The sequence below is a fragment of the Haemaphysalis longicornis genome, unplaced genomic scaffold (genome assembly GCF_048455015.1).
Source record: "Haemaphysalis longicornis isolate Haplotype H1 unplaced genomic scaffold, Haemaphysalis longicornis Haplotype H1 scaffold_12, whole genome shotgun sequence".
Classification (NCBI taxonomy): Eukaryota; Metazoa; Arthropoda; class Arachnida; order Ixodida; family Ixodidae; genus Haemaphysalis; species Haemaphysalis longicornis.
In genome coordinates this window covers 82,161,725-82,185,799 of record NW_027526225.1, presented here as the reverse complement: position 1 = coordinate 82,185,799, position 24,075 = coordinate 82,161,725, and the positions used below count along the sequence as shown (strand labels likewise).

General features: G+C 49.3%; 3 protein-coding genes across 4 annotated transcripts in view; 1 reads left to right on the top strand and 2 right to left on the bottom strand.

Annotated features, from left to right (window-relative positions):
- LOC144162877 (uncharacterized) overlaps positions 1-8,814 on the bottom strand; it is a 124,227-nt gene extending 115,413 nt beyond the window's left edge. For both annotated transcript variants that reach the window (XM_077693591.1, XM_077693592.1), the window contains exon 1: positions 7,982-8,814. The gene's annotated coding sequence lies outside the window, so the exon portion shown is untranslated. The remainder of the gene's footprint in view (positions 1-7,981) is intronic.
- Positions 1-16,664, top strand: part of LOC144162875 (ileal sodium/bile acid cotransporter-like) — a 46,309-nt gene extending 29,645 nt beyond the window's left edge. The window contains exons 3-5 of the mRNA XM_077693589.1: positions 11,161-11,332; positions 12,556-12,793; positions 14,934-16,664. Coding sequence (XP_077549715.1) covers positions 11,161-11,332; positions 12,556-12,793; positions 14,934-15,393 — 870 coding nt within the window. The 3' untranslated portion in view covers positions 15,394-16,664. The remainder of the gene's footprint in view (positions 1-11,160; positions 11,333-12,555; positions 12,794-14,933) is intronic.
- A 6,347-nt stretch (positions 16,665-23,011) lies between these two features.
- The window catches only part of LOC144161696 (semaphorin-2A-like), a 36,683-nt gene continuing 35,619 nt past the window's right edge, over positions 23,012-24,075 (bottom strand). The window contains exon 7 of the mRNA XM_077692319.1: positions 23,012-23,209. Coding sequence (XP_077548445.1) covers positions 23,012-23,209 — 198 coding nt within the window. The remainder of the gene's footprint in view (positions 23,210-24,075) is intronic.

Here is a 24,075-nt window from a genome sequence, read left to right as displayed (position 1 = left end):
GACGTATGTTCAGCACAGCGGGGTCACTGTAGCCTGCTCGCTGACGTGCCGCTGTCTCCACCCATAGCTGAACGGCCACCTCCTGCTTGTAGGAGATGTAAATGCTGAGGTGGTCCCCTCGACTGCCTTTGGCATTTCAAAATTGGGGCGCACCACCGATTGTTAAGGATGCAGCGATGGCGTAGAGGTAGAACACCCGCCTCGCGTGCAGAAGGACCGTGGTTCGAATCCCGGTGCCGGACAATTCTAACCAGATTAAAAAAAATCCGCGCATTGATGGAATTGCACAAAGGGGCTTGGGGTGCGGCCTGACCCCGGCGACCATTGCCGGCAATGCACTCCCTCACCAGAGCAGGATTGGACACCCTGGTGTAGTAACGGCCACAACCTCCCATGAATACGCCAATTAACCCTCGGCCCTCAGTCCCCAACGGCTGCGAAGCAACTGACCACGGCGGCGGTCAGACCTGTGACGCAGCAGAGGGTGCTAAGAATCCCTGGATCCGGACAGGCCGCCAATGGAATCTGAACCTGGCAACGCTTAACGTGCGAACCTTATCTAGCGAAGCAAGTCTAGAGGTGTTGTTCGAGGAATTAGAGGGCATTAAATGGGATGTAATAGGGCTTAGCGAGGTTAGGAGGGCAGGCGAAGCCCTTACGGTGCTGAAAAATGGACACGTCCTATGTTACCGTGGTCTAGAGGACAGAAGAGAACTGGGAGTGGGATTTCTAGTCAATAAAAGCATATCTGGCAACATAGACGAATACTATAGCATTAACGAAATGGCAGCAGGTCTTGTAATTAGGCTCAATAAGAGGTACAAGCTCAAGGTGGTGCAGGGCTACGCGCCCACATCCAGCCACGACGACCAAGCAGTGGAACGCTTCTATGAAGATGTGGAATCGGCAATGGCTAAAGTAAAAACGCAGTATACCGTAGTTATGGGGGACTTCAATGCTAAAGTAGGCAAGAATCAGGCTGGAGACAAGGCAGTTGGGAACTATGGTCTGGGCTGTAGAAATAGCAGGGGGGGGGGGGGGCTACTAGTTGAATTTGCAGAACGGAATAACGTACGCATAATGAATACCTTCTTCTGTAAACGGGAGAGTCGGAAGTGGACCTGGAGGAGCCCGAATGGGGAGCACAAAAATGAAATGGACTTCATATTATGCGATAACCCTGGCGTCGTGCAGGATGTGGAAGTGCTCGGAAGGGTAAGGTGTAGTGAACACCGTATGGTAAGATCTCGAATTAGGCTGGATTTGAGGAGGGACCGCAACAAGCTAGTACGAAAGAAGCCGATAAATGAGCTAACACTAAGACGTAAAGTAGAAGAATTCAGGATCGCGCTGCAGAACCGATATTCCGCCCTTAACGAGGAAGCCGATCTTACGACACAGGAAGCCAGCGACAACCTTACACGCATTATCACGGAGTGTGCAGTGGAAGTCGGGGGCACTATGGCTAGACAGGATACGGGTAAACTTTCTCAGGAGACGAAAGATCTAATCAGGAAACGGCAAACCATGAAAATCTCCACCGCAGCTGACAGAATAGAACTAGCCGAGCTCTCGAATTTAATCAATAAGCGTAAGACAGCTGACATACGGAAGTATAATATGGAGAGTATCGAATACGCTGTAAAGAACGGAGGTAGCCTGAAAGCAGTGAAGAGACGTCTTGGCGTGGGGAAAAATCAGATGTATGCACTTAAGGATAAGCAAGGCAATGTCATCACAAATAGGGATAAAATAGTCACAGTGGCCGAGGAGTTCTACAGGGATCTGTACAGTAGCCGGGACATCCAGGATAATGCCAAACGAGACAGTAGTTCAGAGGAGATAGACATCCCACCAGTAACGACCGAAGAAGTAAGGAAGGCTTTGAAAGAAATGAAAGGGGGCAAAGCACCTGGTGAGGATCAGATAACAGCAGACCTCTTGAAGGATGGCGGAGAAATTGTACTTGAAAAACTGGCAAACCTGTATACGCAATGCCTAATGACCGCAATGGTACCGGAATCTTGGAAGAACGCGAACATCATCCTAATCCATAAGAAAGGCGACATGAAGGACTTGAAAAATTACAGGCCGATCAGCTTACTGTCAGTCGTCTACAAGGTATTTACCAAGGTAATCGCTAACCGAATCTCTGCAACCTTAGATTTCAGTCAACCTAAAAAACAAGCAGGGTTCCGTAAAGGTTATTCAACAATGGACCATATTCACACGATCAATCAGGTGATAGAGAAGTGCGCTGAGTATACTGAACCCCTATATATAGCCTTCATAGATCATTAGAAAGCGTTTGACTCGGTCGAAACCCTAACAGTCATTCAGGCATTACGGAACCAGAGGGTAGATGAGCATTATGTAAGAATACTAGAGGATATCTACACTGGGTCCACAGCTTCAATCATCCTCCATAAGGAGAGCCGTAAAATACCTATAAGGAAGGGCGTCAGACAAGGAGACACAATATCTCCAATGTTATTCACAGCAGGTTTACAAGAAGTATTCAGAACGTTGGATTGGGAACAGGTGGGAGTAAGGGTTAATGGAGAAGACCTCAGTAACCTCAGATTTGCTGATGACGTGGCCCTGCTAAGTAACTCGGGGGAGGAATTGCAAAGCATGCTTTCCGCACTGGGCGAACAGAGTAGAACCGTGGGCCTGAAAATTAATATGCAGAAAACTAAAGTAATGATCAATAACCTCGGGACAGCACAGCAGTTTGAGATAGGTGGCGAGGCAGTGGAAGTGGTAAGCGAATATATCTACTTAGGCCAAGTTGTGACCCCAGATCCCAACCATGAGGCAGAGATAATTAAAAGGATCAGAATGGGGTGAGGTGCATATGGCAGACATAGCAGCCTACCATTGTCGCTGAAGAAGAAAGTGTATGACAGCTGCATCTTACCGGTACTCACCTACGGGGCAGAAACTTGGAGGCTCACTAAGAGGGTTCAACTTAAATTGAGAACGACTCAGCGGGGAATGGAGCGGAAAATGATAGGTGTAACATTAAGGGACAAGAAGAGAGCGGAGTGGGTCAGGGAGCAAACTGGTGTTAAAGACATATTAGTAGAAATTAAGAAGAAGAAATGGACGTGGGCAGGGCATGTAATGCGAAGACAAGATAACCGCTGGTCATTAAGGGTAACAGAGTGGATCCCTAGAGAAGGCAAGCGCTGCAGGGGGCGGCAGAAAGTTAGATGGGCAGATAAGATCAAGAAGTTTGCGGGGATAAATTGGTCACAGTTGGCACAGGACCGAGGTAATTGGAGAATAATGGGAGAGGCCTTTGCCCTGCAGTGGGCGTAGATAGGCTGGTGATGATGATGATGATGATGATGAGTTCCTTTCCATTAGCCTTCATGAGAAAAGCAGCCACCATGGACCGAATCATACACACATCGTTATCATATGATCCCCCGCTGTGGTTATTTTACATATTACCGGATGATTTGGTCCGAAGGACAAATGTCACATGCGGCTTTGTTTTCCCCGGCCCCAAGAACGCCTTGCTGCAAGTTCTATTTTGCCGCGAACACACAAAAAATGGTTTCATCTATTTTCGTTCTTTAGGCATCGCAAAAGTGTCCAGCCTCCTTGAGGGGATAGAAACCGCGCGCTGAAAGCGATGACGTAAATTGATGCTCGAAAAGCTTTGCAGTTCTTCACCTCCAGAGTTTGCCAAAAAATATTCACAAAAATTTTTCCCCTCCCCCCAACTAATTCCCGAGTTCCCACACCTTACGCCATGTATTCTGGAGCCTGATGGCCTCGCGAGGAAAGTAGCTGCCGCATCCATTTCGCTGCCTGCGATACCGAGAGGCCTGCTGCCACCGTTAAACGGGTGGAACATCCCAAGAGCGATCTTGTTGCGGTTTGAAAGGCAGAGGGGGCGGGCGGTTCCCAGTAATTCAAGAATTGCTGCTCATATGATAACTCACGCCCCTCTCTCCCCATCTTCCTACGCAGTGCCTGCCAAGCGCACCTCGCCATCCAGCAGAAATAGCGTAGCACATACTCCACCTCGTCGTAGAGCCCCAGGCAGGCATCACGAATACGCCTTCGAACCATAGCGAGGGTGGGTTCGCGTCCGTAATACGTACGGTCGCGCAGATGTTCAGCGGTAAGCCTATAAGGGCCATAAACGTCGTAGTAATGCGAGAAATCCATGAGTGCGTAGATCATCAGGGCGGCTGGGTACTAGGTCGACGACGCTGTAACCCCGGGGCAGCGTAGCAAGGTCTTGAAATACGACCGGTGGTCGACCAGGCCGCCGGAAGCTGCCGTTCATGGCCACTCTCCGTGACCTTTCAGCGCCTCAGCACGGCAGACACACCTTACGCGTGGAGGTCTGGAAATGCGACCGGTGGTCGACCAGGCCCCCGGAAGCTGCCGTTCATGGCCACTATCCGTGACCTTTCAGCGCCTCAGCACGGCAGACACACCTTGCGCGTGGAAGCTTCGGGCAAGCAGTGGCGCTACTCACCGACACCTGCCTCATTAGAAGGGGTGACCCGTGCATACGCGCCCACCTGAATGGTTCAGGTGGGCTAAGGCGGGCCGCAGCGACACTCGGACGAGCTCTGCTGCGCACCCGCGATCTCATTTGGTATAGTACAATGGCGCCTTATTAATGACACACGGAAGTTGTGGATGAGAGTGGGGCTCTCGACTATCGCCTTCACTCCTGCATGTGCTCTTATCACAAGTGGTAAAAGAGTGTGGATTTCTGCCTTCCCGAACAGCACAGTCAGACTGAATTAATGTCTTAGTATAGTAGTATTGTTAGTGGTAGTAGTACTGCTAGTACTTGCACTACTACGAGCATAGTACTAGTGCTGCTATTAGTACTAGTACAAGTGCTACTACCACTACTGCTGTACTACTACATCAATTCAATCTGGCCGTGCTGAAAAATACGTGTTATACCCGCGGAATGCGTTGTTCGGTTAATATAATATTCACAAGCTGCTTAGCATGGTGTCGATGTTAAACCATGTAGGGTAAGCCTGGTAAACGGCGCCATTGTGCTTGTTTACCCATGCACGCAAGTGTGCGAACTGCTCAGCATTTGATATGGGTCGACGAGGCGCGAAAACGTAATCGCGCTCTTCCCCGCCGCCGCCGCCTCTTTTCATTGCCGTATCGGTAATCGCCCTCCCGCACTCGCGCCGGAGGGGCGCCGAAGTTCGGCCAGCGACGCACAATAGTCGACGCACTTGAGGCGACTAAAGTGGAGCTCTAAAGGAAAGAACAAGACTACTGACCTCGATCAATGTCTGGCCACATCACTGCGGCTGACGCTGCTTATGACGTCACGCGATGACGTGACGCCTTTTTTTAACCTCGCTTTATTTTGTGCCCATTCCGGAACCGATCCAACTGGGCGTGCCGTACCCAGCCTCGGCACAGACATACATTTGTATATTGCGCAACGTGTACGAGACACGAAAAAGTTTCAGCAGGCGGCAAAAACGGCGACAAATAAATGCCTTAACGGATTGCAGTTGGAATTTCGGCCATGTCACTGTCCTGGCAACACTGGGCCTGTTCGATTTACGGACGTTCTGGCAGCCCGCTCTCGGGCAGGAAGTTGCGTCTTGATTACGTTGTTCAAGCGCCTCAGCATACACCGGAAGCCGGGACCGAGAATCCAGCTGCGACGAGCGCTGCTGTGCAACTTTTTTTTTGGGTCGTCTGCTACGCTAGTGTGCTCGCTGCTCTCCCTAGCCACCATACCGACGCGTTGTTTGCGGACCGCCGTCGTCTTCACGATGAAGAGCACGATTTCGAAGCCGACGTTTTCAGTGTCTGCGTCATCCTCGCGATGGTCCAGCGGGAAGAACGGCACAGCGTACCAGTCTACGTGGAGAACGTTGTGTCGACCTACCTGGAGTTCGAGTTCAGGAGACTGTTTCGCCGGTCGCGGCGTACAGTGACAGCCCTGGTCGTCGCCGGATTTTAACACTCCGAATTTTACCCCGAAGGCCTGCGATGACGCCCCGAAATGCCTTCCCAGAAGACAGTTCTGATTGCCCTGTCGTAGATCGGTACACAGTGGATCATGTACATGATTGCGAATTCGACGTGAGCGAGTCATCAGTTCACGCCGCAGTCTACCCAGTCATCGGATTTATTTCTATCAGCGGACGGGAAATATTCTAGACCGACCAAGCAATATTGGAGCTAAACAAGCGGGCGTTCTACACTCTCGATCGTCGAGGAAGCGGAGGACTGCCGGACATGATCGGCGCAATTTATGGGTGCCGCATTTCTAGACCCTCTGAGTCCGAAGGATGTTACTACAATCGCAAGAAGTTTCACGTACTCCAGGGGATCTACAATGTGGATATGATGTTCATCGACGTGTTCGCCGGCTTTCCTGGCAGCGCCCACGACGCCTGAGTGCTGCGGGAGAGCTTTTTTTCTTGCCGGAGGAATAAACGAAAACTTTCATTCATGACAAGCGGGCAACCAATGTACTCGCTTAGAACCGCTTACATGAAGTAATAAACACAGACATTCCTTCAACTAGAATTGCGACGCCGTCCTCGCCCACGAGCACCATAAACCCTCCATGAGTGCCAGAAGACGAACCGCAAATGACAATTTTTATTTATTTATTTATTTATTTATTTATTTATTTATTTATTTATTTATTTATTTACTTGTTTATTTATTTATTTATTTATTTGTTTATTTCATGTACCCTCATGGCCCAAGGGCACTGGAGAGGGGAGTGGTAGAGCGTACATTTTTAGCAGAGAACAATGTTCAACAAGTTTCTTTACAGGCATAAATTAAACGAAAAAAGATAGCGGTATTATCCAATACCATACAAGGACAGAAAAAAAGGAACCACTTTTGATTACAAGCAATGCAACAATCAGGCACTTCAACCGTACAAAAAACTAAAAAGATGTACACAATGACAACAGTGCAAAGCAGGCAACTAATCAGCAGCCTGTACTCCAAAGTGCGCGCGCAGCCGATTTTTGAACTCTTCTAAATTGTTAGTTTCAACGGCCGCTGCTGGAAGGTGGTTCCACTCTGATGACATCTTTGGAATGAAAGATAAGTAAGAAGCACTACGACAAAAAGGCGTGCCCACTTTGTAGCGATGATCCAATTTAGGCGCGAGTCATATGTCATCTCACTCTCGTTAAAAAAAAAAATGGGTGTTGCAATGAGAAAAATAAACTGAAATGTGCGCAAAAGTGATTTTTCAGATCAAATAAACTTCAAACCATCAAATCCGCAATAATGAAAAATATTCGCAATTTTATTTTAAAACTGGCCGTGCCGCTCTCCTTTTGTCGTCTGCTAGCAGCGTCGTCTGCTATCTGCCAGATCGGTGCCCGCTCGCCGCCAGATCACGAACGCCCGGGCGGCTGTGGCAGCTTGCGGGGAGCCAGAAGTTGCCGACGCAAAAAAAAAATCGAACACGCTCTGGCGCCGCCGGAAGTGACGTTTTGGGCTACCCGAGAAAAACGAATGACCGGCTCTCGCCTCTGGCGGCCCGCGGGCAGCCCCGGGCAGCCAGTAGTGGGAAATCGAGCAGGCCCACTGGCAACACTGACAACACTGGCAGCACAAAGGACAGGCATCTTTGCTACCCGTGGCACCACGGCCCGGTACATATCCAACCGAACCCCGCATCCTGCCGGTTCCATTCCCACGTGTCGAGAACAGGAACGTGAATAAAATAATTGCACAGAAAAGGGGAGACACGGAAGAAGTGAAGACGGGCACACACTGCCCACGTTTGCGCTGTGTGTGACAATCCCCACTTCGTCCGTGACTCCCCATTTTTTTTTTCGCAATTATTTTATTTAGCAATGGAGTACCAACATGCCCAGGATGCTACCCTTATTATGAAGGTGAACGTGCCGATCCTGCTCTCGGCCGTTTTCCGACAACCCTCGCAATATTGCTTTCGCAAGTAAAAGAAACAGAAGACGCTCACGTTCGGTCGTCGGGGTAGTTTCCTTGCAGAAGAATCGACAACTGGTCTTGTTGGTACGGGCACTTGAACATCTTGAGTAGCGCACACTCGACACGGACGCAGCAAGGAAATAGACGAACCACAGCGCTACACAGGTTCCTTGCACAGGCTATACGCGTGCAGCTTGACGCAGACAGTCGTTGAGTAGAATTAAACAAAAAGTTTTGGGCCAAGAACGAAGCCAAGCGGCCTATGCAACAGCGCACCCCGGCAAAGAGACAGTTCGAGAAACGACGGCTGTGCAGCGCAGGCACGACAGCGTCGTGATACAAGGACTGACAAGTCTGCGTTCGCCGGATGACGAAGCGCGTTGTGAGCGGCGGCCCAGGGGCGCCGTCACTCAAACGCATGCAGTCACCCTGCTTGCTCTCTGTGCCGTGGTCTGGGCTGATAACAAGACGCTTTCGGTAGCCCGTCGCTGGGGCCCCGCCATAGTTTATCAAGTTTACCTCGAGAGGAAACTGGAGTTGCAATTCAGGCAGGGTGTGACGAATTGTTGGCTAGTAAGAGGTGCTATACAGGGGCGGTATTCTCGTAACTGTCCCCTTTGAAAACGTCCCTTTTGCGTCCCTTTCATCGTGACGTACTTCCGGTTAAGCAGTGGGCCTTTGATTCGAATACCGTAACTGTTCTTGCAAACGCATTTTAAAGAAGTGAAACCGTATCAGAGTATATTTTATGTGTTTATTGTTCCGCGAGCGAACCGAGAATAAGGCTACGAAAAATCGTCTGCTCCGAGTAGCCACGGCTCATAGCTCCGCCGTGCTTGTAAGGCGTCACATCCGGGTGTTCGCTTTTAGCCAATCAGGGCTCGCTCAAAAGGGACACTTTTGAAAGGGACACTAGAGGGACAAAACACGGGAATACCGCCCCAGAACTATAGATCCGCTTTCGGTCTGCTCCCGCGCTGCGTAAGCTGTTTTATTGATATCGCCCTGTCTGCAGAAGCAGTCCGCAGCAGTACAGCACTATATCGCAATGCGGAGACCGAAGCGTGAAAATATTTTTTTCTTTTCGTACAAAAAATTATGATAGACTACATAATTGTTTTCATGCTATCATTAAAAGCAAGACCAAACTCCCCTATGTGTATTCATCATTTTTAGGTACATTCGTGATGGCTTCTGTATTTCGCTGCCCATGGCAAACTCTATGCATGCGCTTTCTTTTTATTTCGGCAGGAGTCATTCGCTTACAACCTCAAGCGGCTAGGAGGAGGATTTTTGTGAGTGGAGCAAGATTAGTTAGCGATTAAGCATTCGGCCCCACATTAACAGCCAAAACATGCGTAGCCGTCCATGCCAATGCTGAACCCGCACAAATATTACCGCGGAACTTGGTCACAAAACTTCGTCGATGGTCACTGAACTTTTTGCCCTGAGTGCTGCGTTGCATGCAACACATTTTAACTCCTCCAATTCAGGCATGGACAGTCTTCACGGGAGCAGCGCTTCAGCATCTTATGGTGCTGCCAGGAGAGCAGCTTGCTCAAGAAATTAATGACCTGCACACGCGGGCATTCAGCAAACACCACGTTGCTAATTGTTCTGCAGTGGCGTCCACCTCACTGCGGTGTGGGTGGCAATGACGAAGCCGACAGAGCTGCTGAATCTGCGCATTTCAGCTCAATTATTACTTCAGTGCCTTTCCCAAGATGCGACGGAACGGCTCTGGTTTCCTCTGCGGTGAAGATCTCTCAGCGTTTGCTGTGGACTGATCCCAATAATCCCTACGTGCCGTTGCACACAAGACCCGGAGTACCCATTTCGGATGCCAAGCGGTCGGTGCAAGCGAGATGAAGCGGTCCTGCATGGGATCAGGCTCAGTGTGGCTTGCACTAAACATTTCATTTTTAAACATTCGCCAGGTTTCTTCACATCTATGCCCGACCTGTGTGGTTCGCGGGGACCTGAAGCACATTCTCTGCGCATGAGCTCGCTACGAACTTGAGCGTACCACCAATAACCTTTATCTGGGCCTGCCCATGGCTGCAGACCTCACCGAAGCATCATCTTGGGCCGTGGCTTACAAGAGGAATGGCATGTCGCACAACAAAGGCGCTCTTATAACGTTCCTCCGGAACACTGCAGACTTGACAGTGAGCTCTGAACTCTCGGACAAAGGACAATTCCTTCGCCTGAGTGTGCGCGCCTTTCGTGTGCGTCTCTGTGTTTGAACAGTCATGTGTACGTGAGTTCTTTTCATATATTCGCCTGTTCATTAAAGATCTCTCTCTCTCTCTCTCTCTCTCTCTCTCTCTCTCTCTCTCTCTCTCTCTCTCTCTCTCTCTTGATGGAGGCAAAAAGTAAAAACGCCCGTGTGTACGAGATTTCGGTGCACGTTAAAGCTACCCAGGTGGTCAAAAATAATCCGGAGCACTCCGCTACGGCACGCCTCATCGCCTGCGTTGCGTCGGTGCGTTAAACCCTACAATCAAATTATCTCTCTCTCTCTCTCTCTCTCTCTCTCTCTCTCTCTCTCTCTCTCTCTCTTCTCTCTCTCTCTCTCTCTCTCTCTCTCTCTCTCTCTCTCTCTCTCTCTCTCAACTACACACAATCCATAATTCCTTCGGCGTCACACTTTCGTAGGCTAGAGCAGACACTACAGAAAGATTCCCCTCCAGTTAAGATATAGAAACTGTACGCTACTAATATGTCATATTGTAAACATGGCGGGGCATTTTGAAATCTCCAAATAATGCGGAGGCCTTGTAACCTTGCGGGTAACCTGAGTGCAGCTGTTGCACGACATTTTCGCCTGAATTTTACCTTCTGGCGAAAGCTTCAAGCAGTGGCGTTGCGTAGTACTTCTAACTATTGTGAAAACCGTGGTCATGATGGCGGTCACGTTAGTGTACAGAGGCCACAAAGTGCGCTGCCACGAATCACGACGGCGTTCGCCGTGATGAACACTGACTCAAAACAGTGCCGTGCTCGTGATTATCCTGTGCCATTTGTAGCTGGAGCGGGCCATTCACGCCGCTAATTCTTCGATGGAACAAGAAATAAAAATTATCTATTTCTCCCTCCCTCCCTTGACGAACCCCATGTGATTTTGGACGATGCATGATGCCTGCCCAAACTTTGTCCGAGCATTTTCGAATGATTATCGACGGCGTGCTATGTTTCGGCCCTCTGCAGGTTTCCTACGGCATGGGACTGCTGCTCATGGACAGTGCTCTGATGCGGTTCGGCATCTTCTTGCTGGGCTGCTCTCCCGGTGGAAATTCAAGTAACCTGTGGACGCTGATATTCAACGGTGACGTCACCCTCAGCGTCACAATGACTTTCATCAGCACCATCGCTAGTATAGGTAAGATTATGCCTGTTCGCGGCGTCTGATTCGGAGACTTCGTTTCACGTACTCGATCTCGTTCCTTTTGTGGCGAGAATTTTGTCTCCGCGAGACGTGGAGGGATAATTTGGTGCTAAAAGAAACCTATATATTCGCACATTCACGCGTAGTGTAAATCAATGCGTCGCAGCCATTCGACGTACTCCATAATGGTTCAGCACCATGACTGCGCAGTGAGAGCTTAAGCTTACTACTTTGACCACGTACCGCTTTATTGGTGCGTTCTAGAAAGTGACAGGTGGCTCCTCTCGATTGACACGCTTTCCTTTGACCCGATTGGATAACCACCTCCCTTCAGACGGAAAAGATTTTAAACACACCCCTTGTGGCTCCTGAACGGCTCCTTTTGGATACCCCAATCATGGTCGTAGTAGAGTGCCCTCGTCACAACTTCACCTGTGCATATCGTGCTAAGTGAACGCTCACAGTGCAGTGCAGACTTTATACGAACAATCTTCCCCTCCCCCTTTTCCCCGTGCCCCACACCAGGGCCTATTGGCCTCCTCCTGTAATAAAGTCATCCATTCCATTCCATTAATATTTATTTATTTATTTATTTATTTATTTATTTATTTATTTATTTATTTATTTATTTATTTATTTATTTATTTATTTATTTATTTATTTATTTATTTATTTATTTATTTATTTATTTATTTATTTATTTATTTATTTATTTATTTATTTATTTATTTATTTATTTATTTATTTATTTATTTATTTATTTATTTATTTATTTATTTATTTATTTATTACGTACTACAGGACCCGCTATTTATGAGATACTGCTTGCCCCACTATTTATTTATGACATTCATTCATTCACACTCATCATAAGCCTGTTTGTGTCCACTGCAGGACTAAAGCCTCTCTCAAAGATTTCCAGCCACACCTCTCGAGTGCTAGCTGAGTCTGTTTTTCCCCCAAATTTACGTAGCTCATTTCGCCAACGAATTCTTCGCCATTCTCGCCCATTGCGTTTGCGGTCCATTGGCAGCCAGTCTGTCAAACGTACGGCCGCATGTTGTCCCTCGTTCGCGTTACGTGACCAGCCCATGCCCACTTCCTTCGCTTAATTGGAACTAGAATGCCCTCCGCCTTGCTCTGTTCTCTAATCATTCTTCATTACGGTTCCCGTAACAGCTTTTGCTTACAGTGTTCCCCCCCTCTCCTTGTTGCAGGCATGATGCCTCTGTGGGTGTTCCTCCTGGGCCGCCACATGTCGCCCGAGACGGGCGCGTTGAGCATCCCATTCGGCAACATCGTCAGCAGCCTGGTGGGACTCGCGGTGCCCCTGGCTGTCGGCATGCTCATAAAGCGCTTCAAGCCCAAGTGGGCGCTCAAGCTGGCCAAATACATCAAGCCCATCACGCTCATCGTGCTCGTCACCATCCTCGTACTGAGCGTCACGGTCAACAGGTGAATTACTGCACGACTTGGGTCCCCTTTCTTCGTTTGCCATCCGCCGGAAACGAGACAGCAGATCAAATGGCCACTGCTGCTGCACTTACAACTACAGCTGACATAACAATACCTTACCTTACACCTTAATTCACGCATCAGACAACACCTTCGCAAAGCATGGCAAGCACACTGGAATGAACAGACAGACAACAAACTACACGTTATAAAACCACTCTTGGGAGAATACACCACTGACACACACAAGACACAATGAAGCTACCCTGGCTCGCTTACGTAAGGCCACACGCATGCGACACACTCCTGCCTGCTCACGGGATCTCCAAGATCCCTGTGTAGCAGGTGTAGATACGGCCTATCCGTGATCCATGTGCTACTTCAATGCAAAGCACTTCACACAACACGACATAAACACTTCGCCGAACTCTACAGACGACATATCCCACTACACCCAGCATTAATTTTAGAGGATGATCCCATGATTCCTCTGCAACGCACCTTTAAGTTTCTTAGTGACATCAAATTTTTACACCTCATTTCCTATCACGCGTAGTTCTTTAAATCTTATTTCATGCCACGCACCATCACAACCTGGCCTTTTACACCAGCCATTCTCATTGTCTTTTACTGATTTTACTTGTGTTTTTCTTGAACGATTTTAGTTTACGTTTACATCCTTCATACCAACCACTCTTTTGGCGCTTTTTGCCCTAGTTGGCCTTGCGCCATAATTATCCAACCATCATCATCATCATCTTTTGCCATCACTCTGCCCATGAGCCGACCATGAGCCATTTGGTGAATGCTAGTGATAAGCCCGGATTATTGCATGCCGTAGCTTAACGTCTCTTGCTCGCCGCACAATTGCCAACCTGGACCTCGTAGCAGTATTGCAAGTTCCACAGTAACAAAAGGTTAAAGTAGATGGCACGAGCAGCAGAACGAAGGAAAATTGAACGCAGTGGCTGCGTTCCAATTCGCGGAAAGCTTGGTAGACAGCTTACGAAGCAGTCTAACTAGACGTCTAAAGGAATAAAATTGTAACGGCGCCGCGGACCCAAATGCAACAACAATGCAGACCCCAGCCTCCTAGCAGACATGTTGAGAAACGCAAGCCTCAAGTTTCGTAAATAATATTGCCGTTATTGTTACAAACATTACGTAATTTAAAAAAATTGAAAAAGTCATCTTCACCACTAGTAAATTATACTAAATATTAATACGCAAAAAAGGTGGCGCTGGCGGCACTTATCAGTTTACACAGGAAGGTAGCCTGCGTCGTTGCTGACTTCTCCTCAAAGCAGTCTTCGTTGACTGCTTCGTTCGATTTGGAACAGTGCTTAACATGGCAGACTGCCCGCGAAGACAAGGGAAATTCGAACGCACCCAGTGTCTAGGGTGCCGTCCGACGATATTCGTTACTGAAGAACAGGCTAGCACAGGCTAGCTTTGGCCGGTGCATGGCTAGCACCGGCCAAAGTTATGTCGCCGTCTTGGCTTCTTGATCCCATGCATATAGTTTCATACTAATAAATACTAGAGGGAAATCTGGCGCTGCCGTGCTGCTCTGTACTGGGCTGTTTCAACCGGCGGGAAGGTGGAAAACGCCTGCATCGCTTCCCACTGGGAAAGAACGACAGTGGCCTAGCGTAACCTACACCCACTTAAAAAGAGTAGCTCAATTAGTGACTTTAGCGTAACCTAGAGCCACAAAATAAGCTACGCTAGCGTAACCGAACCTTACCCCATCGCACCGGCGCGCCGTTTCTAAAGCGAAAAGTAAACACAGTTGTCACGGTTGCCAAGCGGCACCCGGACCAATTCCGCCCGTCAATGTCAGCTGCAATAGGGCGCATAAAGCTGGCCACCCTGGCGTCGGGCACCAAAATGGCTGCCGCCATGCATCACTGTCGTTATAGTGTATATATGTTCAAGGCACTATACGTTTCTAAGCACTATACTGTCGTTACTCTTTAGCGTAGCTTATTTAGTGGCTCTAGCCGGGGCGGCAGAACACTCATCTTTCGGCTACATTTGCAGCGATGTCAGCAGATACGCGGCAATTTTTTCCCGAAAGATGCGTCGCTGCGCAGCTAGCTGCCACTGCTCCGTGTGAGCCCGTCCTTTGTCCTTGCAGGTACATCTTCCTGCTGATGACGTGGCAAGCTCTGCTTTGCGGGGCGCTCGTTTCCTGGAGCGCCTACATCTTCGGCGCCCTGGCCGCGTTCGTGGGCCGCCTCAAGCGGGAGCAGATCATCGCCGTGGCCATCGAGATCGCCTTCCAGAACAGTGGCATCGCCGTGGTCATCCTATACACGTCGCTTCCGCTACCGGACGCCGACCTGGTCATCGTGCCCGTCGTCTGCCAGACCATCCTGCAGGGGGTGCCGCTGTACGTGATCTACATTGCGCGCAGGATCCTCAAGTGCTTCTCCAAGGAGGCGCAGCTCGACGAAAAGCCGGTTCCTGTGCCCGGCTCGGAGCGGGAAGCCGAAAATGGCTTGTTCCAATCCAAGCCAGCGCTGCCGACAAAGAACACTGTGGAACTTGACGATGTGGTCGCCGACTCTGGCGATGATGTGAAAACTAGGCTGTGATACACGAGGTTGGCCCTCGAACACGCTGTCCGCACGGACCGGGCGCATCATGTTGGTGCGGTGGAACTGTGGGCGAAACTTCCAGGGTATTTTTAACCTGCCGTCAATTATGTAGCGTATTGTTGTAGCCCCGTGTTTGCTATGAGCTAGGACAGGCCCGAAGCGGCAAGGCACCCGCAACTTTTATGGCCCCCTTTGTGTTTGTACCCGTGGTACCGTAGAGGAAGCAGTATTTTTAGCATTTTTGAAAAAGGCAACACTGGAGCCCTGGCTGCTGAGCTTGCAAATCAGAAGGTTCTACTTAAAAGTCCAAGGATAAAACAGCTCGCGGATATCTTGTTCACCATTTCTGCACTTCGCAATTCTACGCCAAAAACTTAGGCATAAATTTCAAGGCCAAATTTCGACGCGTGCCACCGGACACACGTCATGTCCCAGTGTCTAGTCAAGTTACGTCGGAACTGTTCTAGCTCGAAAAAAAGATTTAACGTTGTTCTTTCCTGATATCTTGAATTCTACGTGCACTTAAAGCACAGTGGACATCGCATCGACGGATGTTGAGCATAATGTTGTGAGATTCTTTCGTGCTTGCAAATATTTTCGCGTTCGTTATCATGTTCGGTGAAAATCCTCAGGCTGCCTTTGAATGTCGCCTAAAGCCCGCCACCCCCGCCCCCCCCCCCCCCCTTCCCCCGCTCGTATATTTTTTTTGTCGCGTGCTTGTTGTGTTCATGTGTGCATTGCGTGCCCATTACAAACCATATAGCTTTTTTATATTCGTCAAAGTTAACGCTATGCTTTTAATGGTGAGCAGTTTTAGAGGCTATTTTTATGCTCAGTTCGAGCGTCCTGCCTTCTACACAGGTCGTTCTGAAGTGTTTTCTTGCGAATGGTTCTTTCACGTTGATTTACGGTTTTAATCTGTTTCAGAAGACACGGACGCTTAAAATTTTATGTTTTTATTTGTAGCTATTATAGACGGGCGTTTTGGAAACTAAGATTATTACTTTTAATATTGTTGTTGAAGCGGGTAACTTGCCTACGTTACGTACAAGACGCAGAACTAAGACTGAGCAGTACAGGACGCGAGTTGTGACAGTTTCGTCGATAACTGTGCACCTGACAGAGTTTATTTTTTGTGCCTGCACCGCATTCAAACCTCTGAGCCCTCGGCCTATGCGCATGTGGCCTTGCGCTCATTGGTTACCATAGCGGTGAAACGAAACTTTTTTTACTTGTGCAATAAAAAGATTGCGTTTCGCGAAAAAAAATGGTCTCAAAGTTTTATTTTCAACTAATTATAGCTTCACACGCACAATATTGCTCAGTTATTCAACATCCGTGTAAAATTTAAATCAACCGCGAATGCCATTTTTCAGCGAAATTCGCGTGTACGGGCCACACTGGAGAATTCTAGGTTGAAAAGTCAGGTATGAGAAAAGTGAAACCAAACGGGCATTGCGTGTCATTGACGGGCAAGTCATCGGCCAAGACGGTGACGCAGTCTTCACTGACGCGGGCTACCACGCACCACTGAAATCTCCAGCTCCCGCACATCCAATTGAGGGCCTCTGCAGTGTGAACAGCCGTAGTACAAAATTGGGAAGATGTCCCTTCTGCTGTTTTCCTTCCTGCGCATAAATGCGGTTTGAGTAAAAGCGTGCATCCAGCTTCTGTTCCGACAGCTCAACATGTCGCGATACAAACTGCACGGTCAGTCCCACCAGGTCGAAAGGCGGAAAAAATTTCATCTTCACCATCTTCCCTGAGTACTATGCGAAGCAGCCATGGGGTCGACTCAAGTTCCCAATAGTTTTCAGTTCGATCGCGGCGTTGCGGGAAGAGAATGAGGGGAGCGGAGCGCCCGCGCGCGCGTCATTTATACCGCGGAGCTACAGTGGCGCCCCCAGCGGAGTATGCAGCGGCTACCGTCGCGCCTCCAACCCTAAGCTGCTTCGCATTATCGCGCGCGGAGCCACAGGTGTTGCCATTCGTTGCACAATCCCGGAGAGGAAAGTAGCTTCGGAGAGGAGAGGAGGAATGCCGGAGAGGAGAGGAGCGTCGGAAAGGAGAGGAGGAAAGAGAGAGACGCACAGAGTAAAATATGCTTTGAGATGAGGTTGGGAGCAATGGATCAACGAAGGTGGACAGTGAAGGTTTTTAGGTACCTTTACTTGAAAAGCGTGGACACGCAGTGATTAAGAAAGGCTAGAAGGCTAACGGTGAAATACGGAAAGAACAGTGGAGAATCCAAAACAGCCAAGGTAACCAAAAACCAGGCAAGGCAGATTGAAACGAATAAATGGAGGGAAAAAATGGAAGCTAAAACGTCGTTAGAGATGTACAGGGCTGGAAATTAAACATCAGAAAGGAAAATTTCTACGATAATTCCCAGGGCAGTGCTTTGCTTTTTGAGGCTAGAGCAGGTTGCGTGCGAACTAAGAGTTTTGTGGGGACGTATTCAGAAAATGATGGGGTATGCGTGGTCTGCGGAAAAGAAACAAACTATGCGGCACATAGTGTTAGAATGTGAGGATATCCATCTAAATTTACATTAAGGGAATATTCGGCTTCCAGAAGCCCTAGGATTTAAGGGTATCCCATAGGAATTTTACTTCAAGGCTGTCGAGGGGAGGAAAAGAAGATTAGAATGCTGGTGGACGAAAAGCAGAGCGGGGAATATTGCCTAGGACAGTTACCACCTGTAACAGGAAAAAAAAAGTATTTTGTGCCTAATAAGATTTTTGTGCCTGCCCTAATCAGCGCTAGTATTAAAGCAAGTGTAAAACATGGGTATATTAGTAATTTTTGGTAAGATGACATGCCATCACCCCCTACAAAGGGGAACCAATAGTAATCATCATTATCGGAAAGGAGATGAGACAAGGAGAGGAGAGGAGGGGGGAGGAGGATGCGCATGCGCAGTGGGGGTGTGGACGCCGCACAACGGCGGACGCACAACGGTGGAGGGAATAGGCGCGACCATAAGCTGCTCCGCATCTAAAATCGAGTAAACCAAGTGCGAACACCATCTGCCACACTCCTGGTACTACACTTTAACCTAGTGTAGCGAGTTGAAGTGAAAAGCTTCGAAAAACATGGCAAACCCTGGAGTGAACAGACAGATAACAAGTTCCACGTAATAAAACCACACTCAGAACCATACACCACTGACACACGCAACAGATACCCAGAAGTTGTCCTTGCTAGGCTACGGATAGGGCACACACATGTACCCACTCGTATCTACTCACGGCGTCTTCAAGACCTCTGTGTAGCAGGTGTGGAGAGGCCCTATCCGTAGTTCATACTCATTCAATGCAAAGCACTTCACACAACTTTACAGACCACAGATCCCATTGAAGCCAACGTATTTCCTGTCTGACGATCCCATGTTCACTGTCAAGCATCTTCTTAAATATTTAGTAGAGGTGAAATTTTTAGTATCAAAACAGAAAACTGGGCGAGTTGGTTTAAATTCGCCCAGAGAAAACTCTTACCTTGCAAAAGTGTTTACCTCAGTCCTTCGTGGCGCCCAGTTTGTGTTTACCTCAGTCCTTCGTCCGTGTCTTGTTACGCCTAGTGAAGATACAATTTTTTGACCTAATCTCATGTCACGCATAATCACAACCTGGCCTTGAACATCACCCACCCTCATTGTCTTTTACTGATTTTACTTTCATTCTTGTTGAGCGGTTCTTGTGTTTACATCACCCGTCATACATAACCACTGTTTTGGCGCTCTTTGCCCAGTTGGCCTTGTGACATAAACCTCCAACCATCAATCAATCAAATCCTCTCAGAGAGCATTCCTCTCAGACGCCGGAGCATACGACTGCTTCGCCACCACGGCCTTGACGTGTACCTCCTACCCTGCCCTAACTCAAAGCTGCGCGTACAAGTCACTCAGTGCACTCCGAATCCTGCTTGTAGAACTTGCTGCCATTAGGAATGGCCTGCAGGCGCTTGCATCCACTTTGACTACTGGGGACAAGCTGGAAGTTTAGGCTGACTCAACGGCAGTGATTCGGGATTTGCGTCGCGTTGCACGTTGTACAAGCCTGGCCGCACAGATTCACAAGATTATGGAAACTTATCTATGCGCTGTTCGCGTTTCGTGAATTCACCGGGACATGCTTCCTGTCCCACAGCGGCGGATCGCGCCTGTCACAGGGACCTCCCACGGCCACTAACAATTCTTCCAGTATCTACCATAGAAGAACTGCCTGTGGGAAAAGAAACCCTCCGTCACGCCACGCGTGTTTACTTCAACCGTATGGAACTGACCTCCCCAGTGGGCTCGTTCGTTAGGAGGAGGGCGCGGGAAGCATTTGCCCCGTAAATGCCTCCCTTCGCTTTCCCGCTCACCCCTCATGCTGTTCCTCTCCCGTCGGGCTCCTCTGGAACGCCACTGCAAGGGACGTCAACAAGCCCCCGACAAAGACTCAACCTAGTCCACATGACGCCGCCTAGGAAGGCACGACAGGCAACGTAGAGATTCCCTGAACAGACGGGACCCATACCGGCAAAAGATATATAGTAATAAAGCTTCCATTCATTCATTCCCAAGGTAAACACGCTAGAGGTTTGCTCAAGTGAATTTAAATTTTCCGCGTTCCCCTGCTCCAGGCCGGGTGCCTCGATGCCAGCGCTGCCGTACGGCGGAGACGCGCGTGAATTGAGGCGCCCTACTACGTTTGTGGAACCACGTTGCCCTACTCCACGTGCGTTTCAAGCGCAATGTCCAACCATTCTAGTGGAACCTTTCGTAACTTTTTCCAGTTTATATCGTAAGATGCCGCTACAAGCTATAGTAGCGCGGGCGACAGCAGACGACGGAGTGAATTTTTTACGCAGTGGATGCAGCATTTCATTTGCTATCGCAAAAATGAAGCAACCATAAATTTGTTTTTATTCAGATATCCTTTCCAGTGTTATAAAGGAACACTGCAAATATCACTTATGTATTGATTTTCCGCCTCATATTTGCGTAATGTTCTGTTTTTTGTCCAAAAATGTTGACAAGTATGAACATTGTGACCGGACTTGGACGTTTAGATTTGGCTGTGGGTATATAAACCTATTTTGCAGCTTCAGTTTCACTCGGGCCGGGTGGCTGAATCGAGTTACAGACATGCAGACAGACCAAAATTTTCACTTCCAAGCAGCGCAACAAAGAACCGTCTTTGAAAGAGGTTCGGGGGAAAATGCAGAAATGGCGCTGTTCATTCCGCGAGCTCAGTTTGAGCTCTGTAGGCTAGTGCTTGCGCAGAGGAAACGTGCAACTGGCGCTAGTCCCAATTCGTTACAAGCAGCGAGTTTATTTCATGACGTCAACTTCGCTGGGATGCCCTTCTCAAATTACGCAGAATTGCAATTTACGAAAGCAGTTCACTATTTCTCACTATTTTGGTCCCGAATACAACGGACATTGCGTAAACATATTCAGCTCTCGGTGCCCACTTCGCATACCGAGTGCGAAAGGTCAGCGATTTTAACACGAAAGTGTTTTATGCCGAGATATACCATCATTTCACTGACGTCATATCCGTCACGTAAAATGACGCCAGGACAACAAACACAGGAGGAACGCCATAAAAAGTTTTGTGGACGCGGATGGTGCGGCCGTCTAGGAGAGTTGAAGCGAAGTACTGCATCATGACGCTAACGAGCGCCGACAGTCGGCGTAAGCGGCTTCGTAGCGACGCCGACCGGCGAACGAAGCGAACGTGACTGATTTGGTGCGAAGCATAGAGTTTCATACTAATGGTGCGAAGAGAAACGCCAGCGGGAAGCGGAACGCGTTCGCGCGTTCAAGGTTCAAGCTACGAACTTTACCTCTCGTGTTCCCCAAACAGAGCTCGTCGCAACGCAACCGTCTGCCGTACACGCCACGGAGCAGGACCGAAGTGGTCACACCTACGCTGAAGCGACGCGCTAGCTGGACCCGCTAGCTGGACGTCGCTCGCTAAGCACACCCACAAGACAATCATGCTCTTTTCGCTGCACATTTCGTTGCACATTTCACTTTCGTTTTTTGCGGATTCGTACAATAAAGGAACCAACCAGTATTTTTTTTAATATAACGTGGAGACATCCCGAAACCACTCACGCAGGTTGCGCCTCATTCTCGACAACCCATCCTAGCAGCCAAGAAAAGCCGATTTTATTGCCCCCCCCCCCCCCCGACATAGATCTTACAAGCGTTTATACACACACCCCTAACTCCCTTCGAACACCCCCTAATACATCTCCCCCTCAGAAGGATTTGGACATCCCCCCAAAAGATTTCACAACCACTGTCACCCCGCACAGGGATTTATACACACCCCCAACAGGCCCCTAACACCTTCCTTGGAAGATTTCGACACCTCCCCCAACGAAAAAAATTCCCCCGCATTTCCCCGAGGGGGAGAATGTGAAAGTGCGAATGCACGGTTGTCGGCCCGCTTGCGGCGCTTGCGCTCGGCCCCCGCAGCCCACCGCCTCGCCGCCTTCTCTTCCATCTCTTCCATCGGGTTTGTAGTATCACGTGTACACCACGCAGTTATCAAGCCGCTATAACGCCGCTGAGTCGCCAACGCACGCCGCTGACGACGTAGTTTGAATGCGTTAAAGATATAAGGCGCGTCACTGACACTGATATCAGCGTCGCGTCCGTGGCTTGGTCGGTAGAGCGTCGCGCTGCGGCCGCAAAATCCTCGGATCGAAACCTGGCGCCGGATGCTGTTTCTTTTTTAAATATAGAGGAGCACTGCGGACGCCGCCGCCGCCGCCGGCGGTGGATGGTTTGGGGTCGCTTATAAAGTGCATTCGCACTTTAAAAAAAAAACCTAAATGCTGGATAAACCCCTGGGCTTCATTCCAGCAGGAAACTTCAAAAAGCTACTCTAGACGACCGACAGCCACACATCGATTACTGGGATGTTCTATCTGGCTTATGTCAATCGTATATAGGCACGCATCTTCCAGTGTCCCGTCCGTGTAGTCGAATACCAGAGAAGCCACGCCGAAAAAAAAAATACAATCGGAAGCAGCAAGAATTTTGCTCGCACCAGTTTCAAAGACTTCGCTCTTGAAAGTGGCAAGCCGAAGCATGTTTGAGTACAGTGACCGCCAACGGCAGCAGGAGAGCCTGCACCATGCAGCGTTTTTCCTCCGCTTCACGGAAAAGGAGGATGGGCAATTCGAGTGCAGAAGTACCGCGAGGACTGGTTTCACGCGCAGTGGCAGCCCTGAAGTCGCCCATCCTGGGAGCTCCGGGCTAGGGGTTCATCGCATGCAAATAAAGCTACTTGATTCACTAAATGCATTACTTTGTTGCTTGCGGGACGCAGTCAGCTGAGAGAGGTTCAGAAGACGTTTCTGCGTTCAAGTTTTATCTCAACGATACACAATAATATTCAACAAACAGTAGGCGGTTCAGTACTTCTATTGCGACGATCGGTTTGTAGAATCACCCGCGGCACTAAAGCAAGGATTTCACGCAGCAGCGTGGCAATGCGCGAGCAACGGAAGACGAGAATAAGAGGGAGGAAATTAGCACGACACATTATAAAAAAATGTCATAGAAAAAGCTCCGACTCCTGCGCACTGTTTTCGCAGAAAAAGTTTCGACTCAGACGCACTGTTGTCTGCGCGCCGTCATGGGATCGCTGGCCGCACACTTGAAGGCTCGGGCGAACTCGTGGGAGAGCTTGAGCGGCATATTGCAGCGGGCGGGACGCGACACGACAGCTTCAGCCGAACCCCTGGCGTTGTCGCGACGGGCGGTCGCGACTCCGCAGTGGCGGAGGCAGAATCCGACGAAGAACTCCTGCTCGTCCGAGTGCACGTGCGGGAGGAAACGCCGAGGTCCTGCGCTCGTACCCTGCTCCTTCCACGCCTCCCAAGCCCTGCGTGCGCGAAGCTTGGTTAAGTGCAGCCCGCGGTGTCAGCGGACTTTATAATAATACATTTCTTTTTCGCAGGGATTGGTGTGGTTGTAGGTGCATGCAAACCTACATTAAAATCCCATAACGCAAAGGCTAAAGAAACTTTTTAAGTGCGAATGCACTTCTTAAACGAGCCTGAATCGTCCGCCGCCGTCGTCCGCATAGCAACAGCTGCGGGTGCGCGCCCTCCTCGTCTTCCTCCTCGTCTTCCCTAGCAACGGGGGGAGATGGGCGCGCGCTACTCTCCTCCTCCTCTCTCCGCTCAGTGACTGCGGGTGTTGGGCGCCTCCTCTCCACTTCGGGCGGGAGAGCTCTCGCTCGCGTAGCGGGCGCTCCGCATTCCGACGCGTGAGGGCGCTCGTGTAACCCTCGCCGTAACGGCGGGCGCTACTCTCCTCCTCCTCTCTCCGCTCAGTGACTGCGGGTGTTGGGCGCCTCCTCTCCACTCCAAGATCACGATATCCACCGTAATCGCGCAATCAACAACCGTGCATTCGCACTTACACACTCTCCACCTCGGGGAAGTGCGAGGAAATTTTTTTTCTCATAAGTTTTCAAAATTTTTGCTTTCCGAATTATAGTACGGCATATATCTCTCACAGTACCTGGAAGTTATCATCACATACATTATGATTCACGAATATATGGTACATGACAATACGGTGCCGGGAAAATATGGTCCGGAACTTAATGGTTGCAAATCAATTGTGCGCAAGGTGAAGAAAATTCCCTCGTCGGGTGACGCTCT